This window comes from Biomphalaria glabrata, chromosome 12, assembly GCF_947242115.1.
Source record: "Biomphalaria glabrata chromosome 12, xgBioGlab47.1, whole genome shotgun sequence".
Taxonomy (NCBI): Eukaryota; Metazoa; Mollusca; class Gastropoda; family Planorbidae; genus Biomphalaria; species Biomphalaria glabrata.
Window position 1 is genome coordinate 30,991,136 of NC_074722.1, and position 20,509 is coordinate 31,011,644.

Below are 20,509 nucleotides of genomic sequence, written 5' to 3' on the forward strand. Positions count from 1 at the left end.
GTATCATTTTTCTGAGTCTTCTTCGTTCTCATTGTCCATGTCGGAGGGTTGAGATCAGTAATCCTATATCTGAGATGAACTGCGCAGTGGTTTCCAGATCAGACAGTTCTCCGTATAGTTTTTCTTTTATAGGAGGTTTTGGGGCCAGAGTCTCGGTTCGGGCTTCTTGATATAGTACGCAGCTTTGAAGGACATGATCCGCATTCTCTGTTGATGCTCCACAAGGGCAGGTTTCTCTAGTCCCAACTTTAAGCTTCCGGAACATATGTTGTCTCATTCTGTTGTGTCCGGTTCTGAGTCGAAAAATTATGCGATGGTCATGTAGAGAGCTAAAAATAGGCGCCCTTCTTCTTGCAATTGTGATGTGAGCTGGTCCAATTCTCATTTATTCTACACTCCTTTTTTTAGTAGATTTTTAAAAAAGTAATTAGTTTCTAAATTAATATTGTAAGGCTTAGGGAGTCAACACTGAGGAAAAACAAGGAGCCGGTGACCCTTCAACAGTTTGTAGCACACACCCCCAGGGCCCTGCCTGACGTTCTTTTAAACTAGTGGGCTGCCTGAAGAGCTGAACTTACTGAGTGGGAGACGTCGTATCGACCCTAGCTCATGCTCAGGCATTCATTGTATTTCTATGAGATGATTCTTATGTCTCTTCGTGATTGAAAGGAGACTATAGAGGGAATGGGACAATGGGTCTATACTGTATCATACAAAGTTTGCAAATTACGGTAAAAATTGACACATGTCTAGATTTGTAAAGTCGGCTCGATCTTCAACGTAAGCCATGGACGTTACTATAAATAGATTTAAATTCTGTCTCTGTACAATAAATATAGGTCCGGGTTTAAGCGAGGGCAGGCGGTGCTACTACCTGTAACAACTATGTATTCAGGATGTTAGGCTCTGATATGCCGACCTTAGACTATTACATTATGTGTTATTGTCATTGTTTATGCGAATGTCCTGTGCTCTGAATTTGGCCTGTGTCTAGACTATTACAACAAATGTTAAAAAAACACCGAGCGACACTCTCGTTAGCAGACAATATATAGTTATTATTAGACAATGCTAAATAAGCAATCCACACATAAAGGCTCGATACATAAGTGAATGGCTTCAGAAATTAATCCAGAAATAAGTCCAAAATATGAATACTGCACAATGATACTTTATAATCCTCTCCTTTCACAAACATTAAAGTAGGTACTTCCTTTCTGAGGACCAAGTAACAACTGTCTTCCACCTCGTGGTCAGTTTCAGACCAAGAGCTACAAATCACTTCATGTCCCAGGGATTCTCAAAAGAGGCTGTCACACTACCCGAGGGCCTCCACAAACGGGATAAAAACATATGCGAATTTGGACGGGCCGGATACTTTAACGTTTTAGTTGCTAACATTTTTTTTTTCGTATATTTACCACAAATACTTTAGATTGTACGTCGGCTGGCAACACTGTCGTGATTAAGAAGTGTTGGCTTGTAGCAAGCTCGTAAATAATAAATGCAGCTCCGGATTTACGGACGGACGTCTTCCAAGAGCCTTTCTTCTACACAAGATCAAAAATATTTTATTTTTTTTTTACTAAAATATGCATGTTAACTATTTTTTAAAATATTTTTTTTCAAACCATTAGAGTTAAGTTGACTCAGGGGCGCCCTAAAAAATTTTTTTTAACTTAAATCCCAGTCTTCGTCGAGATTCGAACCCAGGAATGCCAGGTTTGGAAGCCAAGCGATTAACAACTCAGCCACCCCTTTAGAGATCAATGTGCATGGGGGGATAAGATTGATGCACGAATAAAGACATCGAACAACAAGAACGGATAGCAGCAATCAACTGTAAAGGAATACAAATTGAATGAACAATAGAAAACAAAGAGAAAAACAAAAAGTAGAGAGAAGAAAATGTAAGATTTGGACAAAGAGAAAGGATGGGGAAATTGTAACAATTGCATAAACTAAACACAGACCACGAAGATTGCCGAGGGCGCATGAAGTGAGGCGGAAAACACAGGAAACAGAAACTCAAGTAAATATGAAAACAAAAAGACAAAAACATATGTGGTGGGTGGGCTGATCAGAGAGACACGTGACCTCATGAGAGAGGGGAGTAAAGAGGTGTGGGAGGAGGTGGAGGGAGGGGGGGGACTCGGGGATGAGAATGAGCTTTCAAAATCAGGACCTCGAGCCTAACATTAAGCTAGAAGCAATGGAATAAGTTGAGGCTGTGACCTCCCAATGATCTAATATTGATTCATTAAAAGCCATTATCTTGGCTTTTAGATGCTGAATAATGTTTATTTTTTTTTTATTTCTTCAAAATTAATGTTTTTGTCTTCATTGACACATACAAGAATTTCCCTTGAAATAATTTCCCCTTTTTTTTGTGGTCACGTTAACAAGATGTGGCAATGTCTTTGTTCTGATCTTCTAACCTGGTTCTAACAAAGATAAGTCGATACTCGATAGTCAGGGTACTTTCTTAGAACACATTTACTAAAGAGATTGTTTCTAACACTCCTGAAAATCCTTTACTCCAATACGAGCAATTCTTCAATAGATAGATAGACAGACAGATAGATAGATAGATAGATAGATAGATAGATAGATAGATAGATAGATAGATAGATAGATAGATGGATGGATGGATGGATGGATGGATCGATGGATGGATGGATGGATGGATAGATAGATAGATAGATAGATAGATAGATAGATAGATAGATAGATAGATAGATAGATTAATAGATGGATGGATGGATGGATGGATGGATAGATAGATAGATAGATAGATAGATAGATAGATAGATAGACAGATAGATAGATAGATAGACAGAGAGACAGACCGACAGACCGACAGACCGACAGACAGACAGATAGATAGATAGATAGATAGATAGATAGATAGATAGATAGATAGATAGATAGATAGATAAGGAGACAGAGAGACAGACAGACAGATAGATACATAGATATTTATATACATTTTATATTGAAAACTTGCAAACGGCTCTAACGATTTTCTTTAAAATTTCAGAATATATGTATATTTAGTAAAAAAAAAAATCTTAACTTTTTGGTCACATTGGGCAAACAGGTGGTTGACCGTTATAAAGGCTGCTTTATGCCAGTAGGCGCCTTATGTGATATTTATAGCGCTTCCGGTGGAGTCACATCTGTTATACCCAACTCCTTCAAGCTCGCCCCCCAAAAAAAAAATCGTTAGTAAGCTGTCATTACAAATACGGAATAGTTGTCCCACCCAGAGTTGCTGTCGAATGCTAACAAATGCTTCTATACTGTCTGCATCGGCCTCTATCAGAACATGTCTATTTGTAAGGCTGTCTTCTCAGCGTATGCCCATTATGGAATGAAGTCACCTTTGATGGAGTCGTTTGAGGAGCCATGCCATCTAAAGCACCCAGGTCTCAGAGCCATACAAAAGAGTAGTGAGAACCACTGCTTTGTAGACATTGATTCTCGTCGGTAAGCGATGAGACCTACGCCCCCAAACTCTGCTTTGGGGGGAGGCCTAAAACGCTGGTATCCTTAGCCAGAAGTTTGTCTGTTTCCTTAGACAGACACCCATCGTTGGACACTGCATCATAGGAATGTAAAGTGTTTGACAACATGTAGGTTTATTTTATATTTAGGATTATTTTATATTTAGGATTATTTTATACTTATGATTATTTTATACTTAGGATTATTTCATTATTTAATTTAAGTTAATTATTTAAACTGTAAACTGTTTTAAACTAAAAAAAAAACAAAAAAAAAACAACTATTAACTACGTTAAGTTTTAAGCTTAAGCTGTCGTCTGACAGCAACCATTCCCACAATGCAAACGTATCCGGTTCTAAAGAACACTTGAAGAAAGCAAAAAAAGTGTGTGTGTGTGAGAGAGAGAGAGAGAGAGAGAGAGAGAGGAGAAGAAGAAGAAGAACTCAATTCAACCAAAGTTCATAAAGTTTAAATAGATAGTTTAAGCTTTCTTCCAATTATCGGAAAGACCAATCAGAACTTGGAGAGCGTTGCAAATTACTTGCAGAATTCCGGAAACTGTCAAGTAGTCTCTCGTCACCTGTCGAAGTTTCCCCACGCAGAATCTTGAAGTTCCGGGTAATTAGTAGTTGGGGGCTTGTAGTTACTTTGTATGAGATTAATCAAAAAGAGAGAGAGGTGGGGGGGGGGGAGAGGTGGATAGAGAGACATCTGCTGCCCTACTGGAAGCCCCCGGGTGACAGACAGATGGAGGTGTTGCTATGTTATTGATGAGAGAACGCAGTGTAAACTTGTGAGACATACGACTGTGACAGTCCACGAGGACAGGCGAGGGTGATAAGATGGGTTGGGGTATCTGGTCAGCTTTGTCGTCCATAGATTCGACCTAATTGACCGATATGAGCGATAGATTGATAGATAGACAGACGGATAGATGGATGGATGGTTAGATAGATAGATTAGATCAGAGGTGGGCAACCTTTTTTCATCGAGGGCAGCATTAAAAATATTTGGGGACAGACATTATTAATTGGTGTTAGAATGAATGATATTCAATGTAGCTTTAAGAAAACCTTTCCGTTTAGGGTTTATGGTTGGGTATTGTTCATTAATTTAACCAAAAAAAAAATTTCTAAGTTCCTGCACGGGCTTCATCATTTGTTACATTTGCCATCTTGTTCCTAGCCAGGGCAACTTTCAACACAGTTCTTCATAGCATTGAATTAATAATGGTTTGAGTTTGTATCTTGGACTGAATGTTACGAAATATTGCCAATAAGAGTGATCTTCTTTTATTTAAAACTTTTTAGAATGACGTCTAGAGACAATGTTTTTTTTAAGCCCATTCATTATAAGTGATAATAACCAGAAGTTTCGGTAATTTCTGTAAATATTTAGAATTATTTATTTTAATATATTTGCATTTTTTTATATGTAAGATTACAGTATGACCTGTGGGTACACCGAATTTCTGTAGGTGTTCGCAGGCCGCATAAAACACTCCGGAGGGCCGCATGTGGCCCGCAGGACTTAATTGGCCCACCCCTGGATTATAGGCCTATAGATAGATAGATATGTTGGTAGGTACTAGGTAGATTAGATATATCGAATGAGAGAAAGAGAGAGAGAGCCCTATTGGCTCTCAAGGAAAAAACAAGGACTCCTTGGATACAGTATTAAAACTTGCTCACCAACTAACCCACGTGTTCTGTACTTACACTGTCAGCAGACGTGTCCTTGTAGTGCCGTACGTGTCAAAGGTGTAGCCCAGGGGAAAGGTCAGCACATCACGGATGATGATCACCAGGGCGAACATAATGCGCAGTTTCTCCCGGCAGTGGCCCATAGCCTCGTCTCGCCCGGGGTCGAAGGTTGATGCAGTGGCATCATGGGACGACACGGTGACGCTGAGCGGAGTGGTGAAGATGGAAATGTTGCTGGGTTCTCTCCTCTTGAATCTACAACATGGAAGGAAAAAACAACAATATTAGACTGTTTCTTTCTCTCTCTCTCTCTCTCTCTTTTCTTGTTCTTTTTCTTTGTTCTATTTTCCTCCTTCTGCATTTCTTTCTCTATCTCTCTTTCCCTCTCTCTTTCCCTCTCTCTTTCTCTTTCTTTTTCACTCTCTTTCCCTCTTTCTTTCCCTCTCTCCCTCTCTCTTTCTCTCTCTCTCTTTTTCTCTCTTTCCTTTTCTTTGCTTGTATTATTCATTCTCTCTGTCTCTCTGGTTCTCTCTTTTATAACAAAAGCTTATACTAATTCACTCCGTCCGTCTGTCTGTCTGGGTGGATTCTTGTACTCGTTTGTTCCCCCACTTCCACTTCTCGGATCAAGTTTGAAACTTTTCATTGTCGATGACATCACATAAATCATTGATATAAGAATTTGCCAATTAGCTAGTTAATTAGTTTTTAATATTTAATTGTGTTTGGTAAAGAAACAGGGGAAATAAATCGTGCAGTATGTATAGAAATAGCAGTAATTGAGTGGCTCTTTCCTCTTATAAGGTTGTTTTTTTTTTAAGTATTTTTAAACTTTTGCTTGTTTCTCACTTTCTTCTCTCTCTCTCTCACTCCCCCTCTCTCTCTCTCTCTCTCTCTCTCTCTCTCTCGTTCTCTCTTTCTCTCTTTATTTGCAATATATTTCATATTCTTTGCCTCTGTGTCTTTCTCTCTCTCTCTCTCTCTCTCTCTCTCTGTCTATCAATCAAGCTGTATCTTCCTCTCTGTATCTTACTTAATCTATCTCTACATCTCTGTCCTTTTATCTTCATGTTCATGTCTCGATCGGTCTCTCTCTCTCTCTCTCTGACTCTCTCTCTCTCTCTCTCTTTTTCCCGTTTCCTTATCTTTAGCATTTCGTTCAAGCGTGCCCATCGTTGCGTTGACCCAACTGATTCTCTCAACATACAGTGGCTCAGTGTCTGCTTCATGTCAGCTCTATCAGGTTGAAAACATTGGGCACAAGTTCAAACGAGAAATCCCAAAAGTGCATTACTTGCTGGCATTCAGTGTGACACTTTGCACTCAAAACAAAAGTAATGATTCTATTTACAAAGCTTATAGCAACTCACTCTGTCTGTCTGTCTACACATTTTATTTCCCAAGTATTCATAATCGAAGATAATACATGAATCAATCAAAAATTATCCAAATAGTTCATCAATTAGCGGTACTAATTAATTTAGAATTATATAGAAGAAGGGGAAATAAACCTTCAGTTACATTTTTTTTTATTCTTATAAGGAAACATTGGTTGAGCAAGGTTGTAATGGCTGGAAATGGTAACGGTTATATTTGCTTTATGACCTGTGAAATGCTGACTGTTGACAGAGAGGGCAAAGGGATGAAACACGTTTTACATAGATGTAAATGTTAAGCAAAAGTAGCTCTTTTTGGCTTTGCAACCTATGGAGGCAGATGATGTCCAGCTTTGTGGAGGCAGATGATGTCCAGATTTGCGACCTATGGAGGCAGATGATGTCCAGCTTTGTGGAGGCAGATGATGTCCAGCTTTGCGACCTATGGAGGCAGATGATGTCCAGCTTTGCGACCTATGGAGGCAGATGATGTCCAGCTTTGCGACCTATGGAGGCAGATGATGTCCAGCTTTGCGACCTATGGAGGCAGATGATGTCCAGCTTTGCGACCTATGGAGGCAGATGATGTCCAGCTTTGCGACCTATGGAGGCAGATGATGTCCAGCTTTGCGACCTATGGAGGCAGATGATGTCCAGCTTTGCGACCTATGGAGGCAGATGATGTCCAGCTTTGCGACCTATGGAGGCAGATGATGTCCAGCTTTGCGACCTATGGAGGCAGATGATGTCCAGCTTTGTGGAGGCAGATGATGTCCAGCTTTGCGACCTATGGAGGCAGATGATGTCCAGCTTTGCGACCTATGGAGGCAGATGATGTCCAGCTTTGCGACCTATGGAGGCAGATGATGTCCAGCTTTGTGGAGGCAGATGATGTCCAGCTTTGTGGAGGCAGATGATGTCCAGCTTTGCGACCTATGGAGGCAGATGATGTCCAGCTTTGCGACCTATGGAGGCAGATGATGTCCAGCTTTGCGACCTATGGAGGAAGATGATGTCCAGCTTTGCGACCTATGGAGGCAGATGATGTCCAGCTTTGTGGAGGCAGATGATGTCCAGCTTTGTGGAGGCAGATGATGTCCAGATTTGCGACCTATGGAGGCAGATGATGTCCAGCTTTGCGACCTATGGAGGCAGATGATGTCCAGCTTTGCGACCTATGGAGGCAGATGATGTCCAGCTTTGTGGAGGCAGATGATGTCCAGCTTTGCGACCTATGGAGGCAGATGATGTCCAGCTTTGCGACCTATGGAGGCAGATGATGTCCAGCTTTGCGACCTATGGAGGCAGATGATGTCCAGCTTTGTGGAGGCAGATGATGTCCAGCTTTGCGACCTATGGAGGCAGATGATGTCCAGCTTTGCGACCTATGGAGGCAGATGATGTCCAGCTTTGTGGAGGCAGATGATGTCCAGCTTTGCGACCTATGGAGGCAGATGATGTCCAGCTTTGCGACCTATGGAGGCAGATGATGTCCAGCTTTGCGACCTATGGAGGCAGATGATGTCCAGCTTTGTGGAGGCAGATGATGTCCAGCTTTGTGGAGGCAGATGATGTCCAGCTTTGCGACCTATGGAGGCAGATGATGTCCAGCTTTGCGACCTATGGAGGCAGATGATGTCCAGCTTTGCGACCTATGGAGGAAGATGATGTCCAGCTTTGCGACCTATGGAGGCAGATGATGTCCAGCTTTGTGGAGGCAGATGATGTCCAGCTTTGTGGAGGCAGATGATGTCCAGCTTTGTGGAGGCAGATGATGTCCAGCTTTGCGACCTATGGAGGCAGATGATGTCCAGCTTTGCGACCTATGGAGGCAGATGATGTCCAGCTTTGCGACCTATGGAGGCAGACGATGTCCAGCTTTGCGACCTATGGAGGAAGATGATGTCCAGCTTTGCGACCTATGGAGGCAGACGATGTCCAGCTTTGCGACCTATGGAGGCAGACGATGTCCAGCTTTGCGACCTATGGAGGCAGACGATGTCCAGCTTTGCGACCTATGGAGGCAGACGATGTCCAGCTCACCTGTTTCTACACCCGACCTTTAACTAGGTTGTCATGTGGCCCAAACAAAAAAATATTCGCATTTGATTTCACAACTTGTATGCATTGAAGTTGAGCGTCCCTAAAAATTCCAAAGTTTAAAATCTTCACTGAGATTCGAACTCTAGACCCCGCCTTAGGAAAGTCATGCGCTACAACCATTCGGCCACCACGCACCTTTTACACGTGTATAATGTAACTATATTAAGTTGATGTGTGTGTGTATATATATATGTGTGTGTGTGTGTGTGTGTGTTTCTGCTAATAAAAAAGCGACTCGGGACGTTTCATTTCATCTTGTAGATTTCTTGTTTAACATTCTCAACTCTAAACATACTGAGCTCAACAGGTCAGTGTGACCTGAATTACTCACTTAAGTGCAAGCCTGTTAGTCTGTTTACATCAGGACCAAAGTAAATTATTCAACTAATCCAATGGCATCGATTTGCTCTGCACCAGGGAACCAATAGACATTGGGTGGGATCTCAAGCCAACACCTGGTCTAGTGGAGACAACATCTAGTCTAGTGGAGACAGCGCCGTGACTAGAGGAGACAACAACTTATCTAGAGGAGCCAGTAACTAGTCTAGTGGAGCCAACACGTAGTCTAGTGGAGCCAACACCTATTCTAGTGGAGCCAGTAACTAGTCTAGTGGCGCTAGTAATTAAGCTAGTGGAGCCAGTAACTAGTTTAGTGGAGCCAACACCTTGTCTGGTGGAGCCATTAACTAGTCCAGTGGATCCAACATCTAGTCTAGTAGAGCCAGTTACTAGTCTAGTGGAGCCTACCCATTGTCAAGTGGAGCCAAAACTTTATCTAGTGAAGCCAACACTTTGTCTATTTGAGCCAACACCTAGTCTAGTGGAGCCAGTTACTAGTCTAGTGGAGCCAACACTTTGTCTATTTGAGCCAACAAATAGTCTAGTGGAGCCAACACCTAGTCTAGTGGAGCCAACACCTCGTCTAGTGGAGTCAATAAGTGGTCTAGTGGAGTCTCACAATAGTAAAAGTGTAGACTGCAAAGGTTGTAATTTTTATTACATCTTATCTTATCTTACATATTACAGACGTTACTTCCTACGCATGTCATGTGATAATCTAGTCATGCATGTTGATCAATGACTTAAACTCTGCCAAGTCATTGGTTTTCCTGGCTGATTCAGGCCAACCATTTCATTCTCTAATGGCACTAGGGAAGAAGGAGCACTTGTACGAATTTGTTCTAGCATACGGAATAAGAAATGTGCCTCCATCTTTATTACACAAATAGATAATATGCCAAAAATCCAACAACAAAGTTTCAAAAGACATACTTTACATCTTCAGATCACGTGACAAAATCCACAGACTTCATAAGCAATATGCCGTACTTCTAATCCCAGGTCCAGCCGGAAGCTAAAAGAATCAGACGATAATGAAGACCGTTCGATTATATCAAAGATTGAAGCCTACACCATAGTAACTCAAGTCGGCCATGGCTAAGAAAAGTTGTGTCGGTGGAGGTATAATGTTTCAAGAGTCAACAATTGTGCCCTTCCAAACTTCTCCTTACGCAGATTGTGGCACACTGTGCTACAGTCTGGCAGAGCCTGCAGCGCTACTAATCCCAAACTGTATCGGATATTGCGTTATAAATAGTATGCAGAAAAAAAATAAATGAAAAAAAAAGTAATCTCGTGTTTATTTATATTTAAAATTTTCAAGATTTAAAAAAAAAAATATCTTAGTCGTCCTAGATCCAAGTTAAGAAATAAAATTTACTATCGTTCATATTCGCCCACGACAAGAGGAAGAATGAGTGATAGGGGAATCTGTGAATCAATCAGTGCCCTTCTAAATATAATATAGAGATATTACTAATTTTATTAATAGTTTATGTGTGTGTGAACTTATCAAAATTAAGTATTTAATGAATTAAAAAATGTCAATGTAAAAAAAAAATGAATATAATGTAAAGCATGACATAATGAGGAGGCGCTGAGCGGTAAAGTGCTTGGCTTCTGAACCGGTGGGGAAAAGTTAAGGCGGTAGGTCGTTGTGCTAGCCACATGACACCCTCGTTAACCGTGGACCCAGGAACAGATGACCTTTACATCATCTGTCCAATAGATCTCAAGGTCTAAAAAGGGGAACTTTACTTTTTTATGACTTAATGAAACATGTCTATCCACTTGTTGTTGTCGGTCGTTGACTTGTAGCACCAAACTGCTGGTAGACAACTAAACCGCTGTAGGCGTATTATATTTTAACTTGTAAATTTTTAAAAATAACTTGAGTAACTTAATCGTGAGCAATATTAAATATAACTTCTTTTTTTTTTTGTTTACAATATATGCAGATTTTAACCTTATATGAAATAAATACGTAAAAATATTAACATTGTATTTTGAACAGAATCTAGCTCACTACAAAAACACGTCTTTTCACTCTGGCAATCTGGAGTCGTCTGTGGCCTACCCAAGACAGCTGACGACAATGCCGCTTATCTTTCATCAGTTACACTACATAGCCACCAACCAATCACTTAGCTCGTCCACACACACACACACACACACTCTCTCTATAAAAACCACTCACCTTTCCAAAGTGTGTGCGTCAGCCACTCTGAGAAAGTCGATCTGATAACTGTTGGTGCTGGCTGCTGGTACGTCCTCCATTGGCGCCCTTTTCAGATTGCACCTCCTCGGCGTGGTCTTGTTGAAGGGCGCTCTTGAAACACGGCAGCGCACCCCTCCTTTCGACACCACCGTTGCCGCAGTGGTGGGAAGTTGGGTCGCGGCAACATTCAGCAGTGAGTCGTTCTCCAGTGTCCGGTTACAGTACTCCGGAAAGTAGCCGTCGCTCCGGAAGACGATGGACATCCATGTCCAGCCTAACACGACGGACGAAAAGAACATGCACTCCAGCAGGGCCCAGGTCAAGGCTATAGCCTTCTTTGAACACTTCCGGGTCATCTTGTAAGGAAACGAACACTTCTAGATCATTACTGCATTTTCATAAACTAGCTGCCATACATTTCCGTTGTTGTCGCTTAATTTCATAGCTCTTAGTAAGACATTGGCTTCCATCATGTTGGCGTACATCTGTAAATACATTGAGAACATAACTATGAAACTAGTGATAAAACAATCGGAAATCATAAAACCAAATATGAGCTGTTATGGAGTCTATGTGGGTACTCTGATGAGAAAGGTTAGTTGTTACTATCTGTTTACAAACCAACGAACGAGTACAGTAGTACATGGATTATCTGGATCAGTTGGGTACAGGGTTTGAAAGTCTGGATAACTAAATGAAAAATAGTATATACCATAAACTGTCCATTTCACCAAAAGTATAAAGAAAACTTATATGGCGGTGCCACGCAATGCTTTAACATAAAAGTCAAGTAAAAGATACAGTGGAGCAAAGAGTGGCGTAGAAAGTCCCTCTAGGCCCACACTTGAGCTGGCCCCCAAATGAACGTCCTAATTATTTTTTTTACGTTGAATATTAAACATTACGTGACTGCCATGTTATCTTGCTATTCACGTGAAGTCAGAAATACAAGACAGCATTGATCTAGATCAGCGGTTCTCAACTTTTTAAGCTCGGCGAGCCCTTTTTACATTCTCTCACTCCGCATCGACCCCCCCCCACCCACCCCCAAACACACACATACAGCAATAGAAGAGTAGACTATAACAATTTATATTTTCGATGGTCTTTTCGACCCCTGGCAAATCGTCAATCGACCCCAAGAGGGTCGCGACCCACAGGCTGAGAACCCCTGATCTAGATAATGCTATAGATGCCTTAGCTGCACAGTTTTTAGAATGGGATTCGTTTAATCGGGAATTTCCTTTTAGCGACGCGACTTTAAATTGCAGTTTATTTTGGACGGAAGTAGTTCTGGGATTGTAACGACAGTTGGAGACGCACTCTTTTAGCTGAAGCAAGACGTGATATTTGTTAGGAACTGATGACATTGGACTGTGCCCCCTTTATTATGTATTAAAAGGTATATTCAAGTTGAAAAGCGTTATTAAGTCATTTCTAGATTTAGTATATGTTGTGTGTGTTGTCGAACCGCAGTACCTGAGTGTGAGTTAGTAATATTTTAGATCTAAATGTAAAACATCTAATAATAATAATAAGGCTAGTCTTCGAGTCCGAAGATTAGTGAGGAATGTAGTATTTCCCGTGGCTGCGCAGTCCCAGCTGTGACCTAAATATTTTGCCACATCCAGGGCAAGCATAACCATTGTCTACTGACGGTCGATTTAGATTCTTTTCGCCGTTTGCGTTTGTCCTCAGCAGCAGATTTTCTTTTGGTCTCAAATGTGTATCCCGCGGCCTTCGTAGTGACCTCCAGCTGTCTCATTCTGAGGCCGCATGCAACCAGGTGCTCTCTTCTATGTCAGCCAAGGAAAGTTGACGCCTAAGCTGGTTTTTTGAAGCGTTTCCGTGGGGCGCCTCTGTTACGTCGACCACATTTTAGCTCACCAAAAAAGACTGACTTTGGCATACGTTCGTCTCCAATACGGGATACGTGCCCCGCCCAGCCCAACTGTCGGACCAAAGGAAGTCCCTCTATACTAAAGCATCTAATACCAACACCACAACAACAGAACGCACGACGTGAGGCGATATGAATTGAGATTTGTCACTTGTGTTCTATCTCGCAAATAAACATCGACATTAATTAATTTTACGTATACACTGAAACCATTAAAATTTAGACTTGTATACTTATTAAGTACATTATATCATGTTATGACGTCGAATGTAAAATTGCATGGGTCCTTAAAAACGTCATTAGCCCCCCCCCCCCCCCGCCCCGGCTCCCAAATCCCTAGCTACGTCACTGGGAGCAAAGCGTTATTTGTAGTAGCCTACCATTCTTGTACGAAATAAGCGCTGATCTTTCTCTGTACAGTAGCAGGACCATTTAATTACCATACTGTTAAACAGAAAAGTAGATATAAGTGGCAGTCCGGATATTTGATGTACCGGATAAACGACTATCTACTGTTCTCGTTTGTTTGTTTGTTTATGATTATAGCTCTGCTAATTGCACCCATCAGGATAAACGTGACAAGGAAGATAACTGCATATGGTCCAAAAAATAGTCAAGATTGATTCTCCTCATTAGAGTTGTTTCCCTTTGTTATAAAGAATGTTTTTTACTTCATGTTGCTACACAATTTTTTGTCGATTCTGACATTTTGACATGTTCAAACCCTAGCAATAAATACTGCCTTCGTGGAAAAGTTTAAATTGATTAGCTTCCCTTTGTTTTAAACAATTATTTTAACTTTATATGGTTAAAGAATATCTTTTTGAAAAATTCTGACATTTGAACATCTGAAAACACTGATATTGTAAAGTATAAACAAATGTAAAAAGTTTTAGTACAGCAAAAAAAAAAAAAAAAAAAAGGAGGTGGACTTGTTAGGCTGTAAAGTTTTAACCATATCGAATCATTAATTAAGACATTTTTTGATCCTCGTCTGCTGTCAACTTGTCACACTTCTAGTGCTGCAAGTTTTGGCGGGATTAATGGTGGTGACCTTGAAGATTGTTTACGCAGATTATGCCAAATTCGTCTTGCTGAACCAGAAAACGGATAGCGGGGTACAATTAATGAATATGGTCAGAGAAGGTCAGGTTTTTTATGTTTTGGGATATCTGTTGTCTTAGGAAGTTTAAACAAATGGTTCTAGATAAACCTGTTTGGAATACTTATTATTACAGGTCAAATTTACGGCGGCACAGACAGTGCAGCCTCAAAGGGCATTATCCTCGAAAGTTTAACAAGCAAAATATACAAAAAATACTTTTAAAAAAACATATATTATATTATTATCAATTTGTTTGGATCGGTCATTTAATTTTATTTCTAATAGAGCTAGACTAACAATAAAAGAGCATTTATAAAAAAAAATTGAAAACTAATTGACCAATAATTATTTGGTTTGGTATTTCGAACAAGGGAAAGAACTTGTACTTGACTGAGGTGGTGGTATAAGCTGAATTAGTCCCCTTTGTAGATCGTCTTCTGATCTCGAGCTCATGGGTCAGGCCTTCTCAAGCCAACACGATATCCACTCAGCTTGTGGAGAGCTTATGAACATGGTAGATTGTAGAGTTATCTATTGTTTCTATAGTCTTGTTCTTTTTTTTTTGTGTCCTGGTTGTGTTCATTAAAACTCAGACGAAAGGGAAAGGTTTTAGAGAGACAGGATTTCATCACCAAAATTATTGATCAATTCGCAAATTAATGAAACTTTTCGATCTTAACACAGGGTCGTTGTTTTTTTTCCCTAAGACTCTGTGTATTCGTTTCATTCTTTGCGTCTAAGAGAATATAAATCCAGAATTATGAAAATAGTTTTCTAATGAGCCCAGTTAAGACTGTGCTAGTATGTGATTGTGTGTGTGTATTCGTGTGTGTGTTTGCGTGTGGGGTGTGTGTGTGTATGTTGCTCACCGTGGGTATCTCTGTGTTATCGTAACTCCAGTCTGTCGGCGTGTCTGTCGATGTGAGTGTGTAAGTTCATGACATAATCAGCGCCTGTTTCCCCATGGGGCGAGGGGGTGGCGCCGATAAAAACAAACAAACAGAAGTTATCTTTTAAAACAAAACAAAAAAGCGTGAGCGATGGAAGAGGTCACATGACATAAAGGGCGGAGTCACGTGACATGGAGGGTCGGCATTTTGTTATAAGGTTTGCAAGATATGGTACAAAAACGAAGAGCAAAAGTGGCGGGAATGATGAAGGAAAACGAATGCTGCTAGCCAACAAGTGACATGACAGTCAATAGAAGCAAAACCAAGAGCAGACAACCATAAACCTTCCGAGACTAGAAATGTCTGAGTGTGATAAAAGGACGAGTCAAGGTTCTCATTCTGTGGGAGGCGAGGTATTTAGAAAGAACATCTGAATAGTCCATCTTACAGAACTTTGTTAACTGAGATACTCATCTCTTCATGTTTATGAAAGCTATAGCCCAGTTAAAACTCCGGACGGCTGGTCCACTGAACAACTGCACTTAGTTTAAAGTTTAGACGTAGTTGGTTTTATTTTTTAAACAAGGTAACCTTAACTTGTATTCAAACAGTTTTCTATGATGTAAAAGAAATATATATTTTAGTCGCGCTAGCTCTGCACATAGAGGATATATTCCTGGGCCTTAGATAAAGGCGCCATGGGTGGCCCATGCGTCATGGTCCCTCTCTCGACCTTGCTGATGAGATCCAAAGGAACGCTTCACGTTACATTTGGCACCAACTCAGTTACAGAAGCTGCCGGGGGGAGTTTCATAGCTGATACTCCTAACGCCTAAGGGGCTTCACTCCTGATTTTTCCTCCATGTTGTCTCCTGAAGCCTTATTACCACAAGGCAGCGGGGGTTTGAAGTCAGAGTACCCATGTCCTAGATGAATTGCCCTACTAGGCTGACGAGCTCCATCTGCCCGAAGCTCCTGGCTTTGTGGCGCCTGGTATCCGCCTTCACCCCTCCACCTGTTAGTAAAAACAGCTTCGCCGGGCTTAATATCTAAGCCACACGAGCGGGCCAGGTGCTGGACTTATTGTCAGAGGCTATCTGAGACGCATGCCATTAGGAGTATTTTATAGACAATAAGAGCTTATCCCAATTGACACCCCCGGCCATGACAACCATTGAAACCAAATAAGGTACCTAAATATTGATAATCTTTCAATTTTAGTTCAATCCACCTCGCGCAACACTGTGATCAACCCACTAAATCCACTGACTTGTCAGTAAAATAGATATTTACATTTCTAGTAGGTCATTGGATTACTCGAGAATCTAATAGGGTAAGTACTCGTACTAAGGAAGGGTATCTTTCATAATAAAGATCATGTGTCAGGCCAGGTGCTTATGTCCTCATAACATGACCTTATAACATGACCTCATAACATGACCTCATAACATGAACTCACCACATGACCTCAGTAATTTTTATAACCAACAATGCTGCGTCTAATGTAAATAAATAAAAACATATTCTGAGACCCAGAATGCCAAAAGTAAAAAAAAAAGGAGAATGAGTCAATCAGACACATAATATAAGGTTCTCCAGTTTTACAGAATTTGTCTACCTAGGTGCGATACTAATCCACCAGCACATTGGCAAATCACCTTGCTGTGAAAGATATGCCGCAATACCACAGACACTTGCCAAAGAAGATTTACGAGCGAACTAATCAACTACTATATTTGTAAACAACTATTTTACTGACATGACACTGGAGTTGAATCGACAAAACTTTGACGTTTAGCGAGTATGGACGTTAAAATAACAATTTACCCTGTGGTTATATCATTCTAGGGATAACCACCACTGACTCGGCAGACACATTCGAGGCCCTGAACATTCCTAAGAAGATTCTTGTTACCTGTCAGAGAGCTGTACTTCTATAGACATGCCACATCAGCAGCTAATTCCTCTTTTTACAATGTTAACTCTTTCTCTCCTAACTGACGATACCAGCGTTGATTCCACCAGAATGTGGTAAATAATTACGGAGAGAAAGAGTTAAGCAGTTCTAGCGAAGCTGTGGGAGGCGAGAAATTTTAAAAGAACAATTGTATAGCTATAGTCCATATTACAGAGAAAAAAAAGTTCGCCCTGGTACATTTACTTCTATTAGTTTTAGGAGCTACCGATGTGGTGGAGCCTTTCACATAAACAGTTGTTTATATGTAAGATTCGAGTTGATCACAGAGTGAGAATCACTGGCTTAGACTTTTTAGTCATCAAATTTATGATTGCTTCTTCAATCGATAACTCCCTAAAAACACAAAGTTTTATCATCATGAGAATGAGTAGAGCTTTGTTCCTAGTAAACAAGCTTCCAGCATATTGACCACGTTAACCACATCCACTACTTTCATTACAATCACTATAATTTCCACATCCACTACATTCATCACATCAGCCACATCCACCTCATTCACCACATCAACCTCATTCACCACATCCATCTACATTCAAAACATCTACCTCATCAACCATATTTACTCAATTCTACACATTTACTACATTAACCATATCCACAACATTCGCCACATCTACTACATAAACAATATCCATGTACATTCACCACATCAGCCACATTCACCACCTCAGCCACATTCACTACATCAGCCACATTCACCTCTTTTAATAAACCCTAATGCTTCGTTTGATTTTAAAAAGTTCCATCAGTTTGGGGTCTCCATGACAGTTAATCATTTATTATAACACCTAGATATTTTGCGTTTTTAGTTTGTGCTACTGGTTTACCATAAAATAAGATATAATAATTTATTTGTTTATTTTTTTAGTTACTCTTAATAAGTGACTATTTTTTGTATTCTCCAATTTGATTTCCATTTCTGTAATTTATCTAATTCTTTTTGATGGTGCATGATTCTCTTCGAATAGATATTTGAATTGTTTCAAAAACGCGTAAGAAGTTGACCACTTTGGATATATGTCCTTCAAAATAACCCTATATGCGCAACTGAACTACACCCAAATAAAACCTAGCACTACGTTTTGGTCAATTCTTGTAGGGTAATGGTCAGTCCGAATGACCTGAATACTGTGTGGTTAACTGGGACGGGTGAGGAATGGTCATCAATCACAGATGACCAATGGCTGAAATTCGTGAGTAGACTACGTAGAGGTAGTAGGGCTAGGAGTAGACTTACACAAGGGTTGAGACGTCCTCTCGTTCCCTCACGTTAGTTATCTTTGTATTACCTCAGACATCCCTGCCTTCTTTGTTATTACAAAACTTACATCAACTCACTCTGTCTGTCTGTCTGTCTGTCCGTCTGATAAAAAATGTTGTTCTCGTTATTTCTCCCACACTTATTCTTGGACCAAGTTAAAACTTTGCAAAATTTGTCATTGGCATGGACAAGACACGTATCAATAAAAAAAAACAATTAGTTATTGGTATGAATTATTTTGTTTGATGCCAACAAGGTAAAATAATCCTTCGAAATCATATATATGGCTAAATATGTAGGATTTGGTTCCCTTACATATTTGTACATATTATCTCTACCACACGTAATCATCTTCTGTTTTGAAGTAATGTCTGTAATGTATAAGATATTGTATTCCACAGAATGGAAGACCACCGCATCCCTAAACGACTCTTGTATGGCCAACTAAGCGAAGGAAAGCGCTCGCAAGGCGTCCAAAGAACGCACTTCAGGGACAACCCTCAAAGCTTCACTGAAGGCGTTCAGCATAGAACCAGCCACCTGGGAGACAGAGGCACATGACAGAGCATCATGGCGTCGCGCTGTGAAAACTGGGGCACAGGTTGCTGAGGAAAAGAGAGCCACGCTGGCAGAAGGAAAACGCCAAAGAATAAAAGCAAGGCCCATTGTGCGGCCAAACATTCCAGGTTCACATAGGTCTCACCAGCCACATGAGGAGGCATAGAACCCCAGTGCAAAGCCCTCAGCCCCCCTGGATGACAAAGTGGTCATCATCAAACCACGATGGACGAACTATATATATATATATATATATATATATATATATATATATATATATATATATATATATATATATATATATATATATATATATATATATATACCACATGACATAAACTGTCCACATAACTCTTTAAAACAATGAAATGGGTGGTCAATAGTAGAACCGGACATAGTAATCTCATAACGTCCAAAATGTATTGCACAGTGGTTTGTGCAGGGGCGTGCCTTCCGTGTAGACCTAGAAATATGCAAGAACCCACAAAAATTAAAATGATCAGAATTTTTTTGCGGCCCCTGTAAGATGGAAAGCTAATATTGGTTTTGTGCCGTCTGTCTGTCACGTTTAGATCAATTAAACTAGAGATGCTATTTAAAAGCTGATTTCTTCTTCTTGGCTAACAAATTAAATGTCAGAAATCTCATTATCGATATAAGGTAGTTTCAGTTTGTTTTCATGGGAAAAACAAATCGGAACGATTCTTTGAAATGTATTTATCTAGACAATTGAAAAAAAAAAGTCCATCCTTCCGGATCTCGTTGGGGCCACTTCTGGATAATCTTACAACCCACACAAACATTTTGATGTTAGTGATATAACATTATGTTGTGTTACAGAGTTATTGTAACTGAGCTTGTGTTGATTTGAATGACGTAACTTCTACGACCCAATGATATCCGGTTCTTATAGTTTCAAAATAATTTCCGCTCCTTATTGTATTTTTTTATATACGTAAATATGGCTAATAAACTATCACTAACTAAAAATACACACATCTAAAATTAGCAAGTTTAACTTGAAAGACCGCATCACAAACCAAGAGATTAGAGACAGGGTTACTGCAGGGATTGGACCCCATCATGCCTTGCTAACTGTCGTTAAAAAAAGCTAGCTAAAAATCTATGGCCATTTTATAAGGTCTACGGGGCTCGCAAAGATCTTCCTTCAGGGAATAGTACCAGGAAAAAGAAGAAGAGGTAGACAGAGAAAGCGATGGGAGGACAGCATAATAGAATGGACGGGCCTGCCATTGAAAGAGGTTCTAACTAAGGCAAAAGACAGAGATGAATGGAGAAAGACGGCCGACAAATCTTGCATGGTGCCCCAACGGTCCAATAGACTAAGGGATATGTAGAGGTAAAAGTAAAAGCCTAAGTTGAACACAAAATCTAATAGATTAAAAAAACAAACATTTTCTCTCTTTATTCAAATTAAAATAATTGTGAACGCAAGGACATATATAAAACATAGATATGGATCATTCTATTTCCGAAACATAATAAAGGAAGATAATTAAAACGTTCAGTAATAATAGACCCTGGATGACCAACATAGAAGTCTATTTAT

At 40.2% G+C, this 20,509-nt stretch overlaps 1 protein-coding gene across 2 annotated transcripts in view; it reads right to left on the reverse strand.

Annotated features, from left to right (window-relative positions):
- Nucleotides 1-20,509, reverse strand: part of LOC106052962 (equilibrative nucleobase transporter 1-like) — a 156,812-nt gene that overhangs the window by 86,145 nt on the left and 50,158 nt on the right. For both annotated transcript variants that reach the window (XM_056007036.1, XM_056007035.1), the window contains exons 2-3: nt 11,227-11,732; nt 5,227-5,466 (exon numbers count right to left, since the gene is read on the reverse strand). In XM_056007036.1, coding sequence (XP_055863011.1) covers nt 5,227-5,466; nt 11,227-11,603 — 617 coding nt within the window. In that variant the 5' untranslated portion in view covers nt 11,604-11,732. The remainder of the gene's footprint in view (nt 1-5,226; nt 5,467-11,226; nt 11,733-20,509) is intronic.